At 43.8% G+C, this 6000-nt stretch overlaps 1 protein-coding gene across 1 annotated transcript in view; it reads left to right on the top strand.

Moving 5' to 3' along the window:
• The first annotated feature begins 1708 nt into the window (after positions 1-1708).
• The window catches only part of HOOK2 (hook microtubule tethering protein 2), a 28611-nt gene continuing 24319 nt past the window's right edge, over positions 1709-6000 (top strand). The window contains exon 1 of the mRNA XM_063120536.1: positions 1709-1776. Coding sequence (XP_062976606.1) covers positions 1729-1776 — 48 coding nt within the window. The 5' untranslated portion in view covers positions 1709-1728. The remainder of the gene's footprint in view (positions 1777-6000) is intronic.

The raw sequence follows: 6000 nt of genomic DNA, 5'->3' as shown, positions 1-6000 counted from the left end.
AATCATGGTTTAGCTGTGGAACATGCTGGATGACCTTAGGCAAGTCCCTATCTTGTTTTGAGACTAAAACACCACTCTGCATACCTTAGAGTAAATGTGATATATACATATAACGAATAAATATTTTACACATCCAAGACCATAGGCTTCCCTTGTATGAGAACATTTTTTTAAAAAAAAATGCCTCAAATCTAGCACTCACCTAAAAGGATCAAAGCCCGGTAGCTGGTAAGTCTGCTGTTATTTGGTTTAGAGCATATTCTGAGGTTCGTACAACCAATCCTATGCAGAAATAAATCCAATTAAGTTCAATGGGATTTACTCTCAAGTAAGTCCACATAAGATTGCAGTATTTACTGTCTCAATACCTCACCACTATGGATTGAGACTGAGATCAGCAAAAGAACTTGAATAACAGGATTGTGATTGAGGGAAGCTTTCAAAACAAACTACACAGCTGAGAATGGCTTTTGGAACCCCAGATAAAAGCTGCTGAGCAGAATCATAGGACCGGGAGGGGGCTAAGAAACAAGGTAAGGAGGACATTGAATAAAGGCTATATAAGACTATTTCTTGATGGCTATTGCCTCCAGTATCAGAGGCTGTATGTGTCGCACACCAGTTGCTGGGGAACATAAACAGAAGGGTGCTATTACACTCATGTCCTATTTCTGAGCTTCCCACAAGCATCTGTTTGGCCACTGTGAGAACAGAACGCTGGACTAATAGGTCTTTGGCCTGATCCAGCAAGGCTCTTCTTCTATTCCTAAAGGGTGATAGGTGACTATTTGGGTTCTTGGCCTTCTAGGATATAGCCTTGATTCAGCCTCAGTAACTGGGATATGGAATAAGCAACGCTCTTCTGTCTCCTTATTGACTGTATAAAACGAAACGAAACACTGTCAGTAGGCGTGAAAATCATTCCTTGAAATCATACACACACACACACAAACAAGCGTGGATGATAGTGGCATCGCCCATGCAAGGCTAACGTTTCCTCCATTACTAGCAACTTCAGATCAAGGCACGTTGCTGTCCCCTGGCGGGAACTCGCGTTCGAGCAGCGCTCAAGACTCTTTAAGCATTTGCTCCCCCACAGCGCTTTCTTAAAAGATCCTTCATTTGTTTCCAATTCGATTTCAGTATACTTGTCCCGTGGAGAAACAAGTATTGAGATAGATAGATAGATAGATAGATGGTACAAACTGTTTTATTATTATTATTATTATTATTATTATTTATTTATTTATTTATTTATTTATATAGCACCATTGCGACTTGATGTGGAAGGCAGAACAGCCCTGGAAGTGAGAGAATCTCAGGAGTTTGTTTTCAATGTCACGGCTGGAATAAAGTGTGCCTCTAAGCATGTGCAGAGTGCATTTGCGGTGAATGAACCCCCCAGAAACCCAGTCCCGAACACATCAGATTAAGGAACACTCTCCCATGTGAGCTTGACCAACCGCCCTCCCCCCGCTGCTTTTTGGAAATTAAATTGAGAGCACAAACCCCACCCTCGTGGGAATCTCCGTTGCCATACAGAGTAATAAACACTTGCCTGGCGCCGTTCCGTCCTAGAGCGTCTCCAGCGGTGCGGGCGGGGCTTTCCTGTGCCTCCTCCCCAAGACACAAATGGCGGAGAAAGCGGTGTCGACGTCACGCAGGGCCGCTCTAGGCCGGCAGGGGGCGTGGCGCTCGGAGTGCCGCCGCTTTAGTGGTGGAGGAGCCATGAGCGAGACGGGCCCGGCCGAGCGCTGCGGTGCGCTTCTCACTTGGGTAAGCCGCAGTCGGGGCGCGGGAGGCGGCCTTGGCGGGGGAAGCCCAACGGCGAGCTAGAAGAGAGGCCCAGTGTCCCTTTGCCGCCTTTCCCCGCTGACACGAAGCCTTCGTAAGGAGGCGCCGCCGCCTTCCCAAGTGCTTCTGCAACAGGTGCCCTCTCTGCTCTGGGGTCTGAACCTAACCGCTGCCCCCACCTACCCGCTTAGATAACTCTCTCCTGGGAGGAGATGCTGCGCAAGAACGCGCAGCCTTTTAATTCGGGCTTCGTGTATTGCCACGCTCACTTCGACTCCTACTACATTTTCACGGACGTGGTTTACAGCCGCTGCTCCACGCATAAACATGTACCGGAAAGGGGGGGGGGGCTTTCACCGTGGAGACGCCTCCAATAATCACCTGATTGCTGGTTAGACTATGCGAAGGCATAATTAACCTGCCCCCGGTGTCTCAGCGCCTTGGATTCCCTTCCACGGAGGTACTGAACCCGCTCTCTTTCTCTCTTAAAAAAGAAAAGGGGAAAGGGGCAATCGTGTTGAGCAAAAGTGAAATGCCAAAATCCACATTTCTGTAATACTTTTCGCCCAGATTGCTGTGACCCTGCACCACTCCCTCAACTCCAAAAGCCTCTTAAAGGTCTCCCGATGCTACAAGCCTGCAACAACAAAAAAAGCTTCGGGCTATTTTTGCAGGCTGGGCTTGGCACATCGTGACTCTGCATTTAAGACCACTTTTCCTGGTTCTGTGGATAATCTCCGCTTCTCTTCCCCGAACGCCTCCCCCCCCCCGCAATGCAGCCTCTCACACCTTAAACTTGATCTTTCTCTCATGTATATATTAGAAGCTCCCTATTGCTTACTGTGAAGTAACTTATATTCCTTGCTATTCTGATTTCTCCCTTCCACCCAAAGTATGTTCTCCCACCTGCTTTGCTGGGATGCCCAGTACAAATACTGATGGTCCATTGAAAGACATCTTATGGAATCATAGAATATCAAAGTTGGAAGGGGCCTACAAGGCCATCGAGTCTAACCCCCTGCTCAATGCAGGAATCCACCCTAAAGCATCCCTGACAGATGGTAGTCTATATCTGGCAAGCCTACTTATATGTAGTAGTACAATGGGAGAAGGATCTAGTTCAGCTGCTAAAAATATGCAGGGTTGTTGCATTAGTGCAAGGCATATGAAGTTGTAGTTCATCAGAAAAAGAGAGCTCTATTTTTTTTTAACTTAAAAGTTTTTTTTAAAAAAAAAACACCATTTATTACCCATTTTATTTCTATGATTGGTTGAATTGGTTGAGTTAAAATCTCCCAGAGGTCAAAATTAGATTATTAGAAATATATTTCTCAGTGACTAGACTGGGCTCCAGTACCAGTCTTGGACCATTTTTTACCAGTCCTGAAACAAGAACACATTTTGCATTTATTTGCTTTTTCTTTAATGCTACAGAGTTAATGCTGTGGATTCCAGTAAGAGTGATAATTAAAAGGTGGATATTTCGATAGGGTTTGTTTTTAGCATATCAATATTCTGTTTTATATCTGAAGAGGTTGATATTACCTAGCAGTGATGGGTCCGTCTTCCAAACTATCAGTCTTAGTAGTAAAATGCTCTTTGGTCTTTGAAGAACTGTACTTTCTACACTGTGTAAACAAACTTCCCCACTGCCCATATATATCTGCCAACAAAGGGTCTCCAAAGACACACATCTCTGTCCAACTTTAAGATCAAGGTGAAGTAATCAGTATTGTATCAGATGACATGGCCTTGGTTAGCTGTTGCTGAATATCTCCCTACCTAAAATAAGCTAACAGTGCAATCCTATAAATGTCTATTCAGAAGTAAACTCAATTGAGTTCAATTGGACTTACTCCCATTGAGCGCAGTCCAAATGTATAGGATTGCAGCCTAAATTAGACTCTGGATCTGACCCATGTTAGGACCATTTAGCAGCTCTTGAGAGTAGCTTTCTTTAAACTTCTTATTTTCCCATTAACTTAATCACATGTTTTGATTAGAAGGAATTTCTTCTAATAAATGTCTATGCCTCTGTGCCTTAGCATAATAGAGAACCTTCTGCACTCTTAAAGTGGTGAATAAGTGGACTTTGCTCATTTGTTCAATAAACAAGGACAGAAAAATAAGCACCTTGTTGAAGGACAACTGTTTCTATGATGCTGTTTCTTACACAAATGGAGTCAATAGGAAGATTCTTTAAATCTTTATTTGTGCTGTGATCTGTATTGCCACATTTTAAGCATGATGTTTACATATAATGCATTTTTTGCTGGACAAATGATTAAGCTGAACATCCCACATGCTTGTCTTTTTAAGAATGGCTGTCCGGCATGATTGCCCTCTGTTCGTTTACCATTAATAAGCAATGGTGACTGACACTTGTTCTTTTACTGCTAATACTCTTATTTTCTCCCCTCCATCCCCAGCTCATTGTGTGTTGATGTCTAAAGATGCCAACTGTTCCTCTGCTCAGCCCAGGGCAGAAGATACTGGAATTATTGTTCCTAGATTCACTGCGCAACAGCTATGTTAGGAGGAAGGATTTTGGTATGAGCAGCCACTGCAGCAATAGGCTGCAAATGACACATTTGTCTTGCCTTCAACTAAGTATTAAAGATTCACGAGTCCTCTTCCATACTGAATTTAGCAACCCTAACGGAATTTGTTCTCCCTGTGGCTGAGCCCACAAATACTTTTTGAAGCTCCCTTCTGGCAGGAAAGGACCTCTCTTATGGGGCTTGGACAGTCAGGAAACTGAATTGCAAGGTGACCAGTGGACTTCCAGACTCAGAGTGGGATTGCTGTCATGCCTAAAGAGAGAAGTGAACATCTGTCAGCTTTGCATGAGAAGGCTGGAGGTGGGAATCAAGCTAGTTGTGAAGGGAAGATGGCTGTCCATGTGCTGTGCCGTTATTAGGCAGATTAGCCTGAGTTCCCAGACAGTTCATTTCAGGATTCTTTTACATGGCAAGAGCTGCTAAGACTGCCCCTTACTGGAGTGACCTTTCTAGTCATAGGCATGCTGAGGTCAGGTGTCAAAATCTGAGATTGTAGGAGACCTGTTTATATTTATGGGATGCACTGCCTCAGCAAAAAGGATGAAGCTTCCCCTCGTAGTCCATTGAGAGAAGAAACACAGAGGGAACAGGCACATACTCTTTCCTTGGTGTAGTGGCTAGAGTGCTGGACTGGGAGTTGGGAGATCCAGGTTCTTGTCCCCACTTGGTCATGGAAGCTCACTCTCAGCCCAACCTACTTCACAGGGTTGTTGTGAGCATAAAATAGAGAGGACAATTATGTACTCCACCTTGGGTTTCTTAAGGAGGAAAAATGATGGGATAAAAATGTAATAAATAAAATAAATTAGAAATAAAATACATTCTTGGTTTATACTAGTGGTTTCTATACTAGGGTCTCCAGATGTTGTTGAACTACAATGTCCATCAGCACTGACCAGTAGCCATGCTGACTGAGGTGTGTTTGATGAGGCTTGTAATCCAACATTTAGGGACCTGTTTTTTATTTCAGTGTCTAAGAGAGCTTATGTGATTCCTGCATGAATGAGAGTTCTGTGCAACTGAAGGAAGGAAGGAATTAACCCAGCAAAAGATATTTCCATTTACCTATTTGCGTTACAAGCTGTGAGAATTAGGATGTCAACTCATGTAATTATGAGCAGATACCCAACGGTCCAAGGGGGCGTAGGGCTTTCTCCCCATAGATAATTTGTGGAATTCATTGGATGTGATGATCAGAAGAGGAGACATGAAAACTAGTCCTACCCAGAGCAAATATTTATTACCAAGTGGGTAAGAGAAATCTGGAATCGTAGTGGAACCAGAAAAACCCAAACTCTATGAGAGTGCAAATTAAGGAAGCTTACTTGTATGTTTTAGCATTCTTTTTGGTTTTATTATGAAGAACTTTAAAAGCATTTTGGAAGTGATTGAGGAAGTCATGGGCAAACAAGCAAGAGACGCTGTGCAAATAGTGCAATGGTGAGCCAAGGTCACTGCCAGGCCAGATTTTGTGCAGTGCTAAGGAACCAGAAGGGTCCAGTTTTCAAACTCCACACTTGGCATTCCTTCTTGGTCCCAAATCTCCTAGGTGTAAGTCCTGTAGCTGTTCTCTAGGCATCTTCGTCCTTCGAGGGGAGGTGGCTATTGCAAGACTTTTGTGCCATTGTACTCAAAGAAGTCCTGG

Source organism: Elgaria multicarinata, chromosome 3, assembly GCF_023053635.1.
Source record: "Elgaria multicarinata webbii isolate HBS135686 ecotype San Diego chromosome 3, rElgMul1.1.pri, whole genome shotgun sequence".
NCBI classification, from domain to species: domain Eukaryota; kingdom Metazoa; phylum Chordata; class Lepidosauria; order Squamata; family Anguidae; genus Elgaria; species Elgaria multicarinata.
Note: the sequence above shows the minus strand (reverse complement) of the source record. Positions and strands in the feature narration are given on the sequence as shown.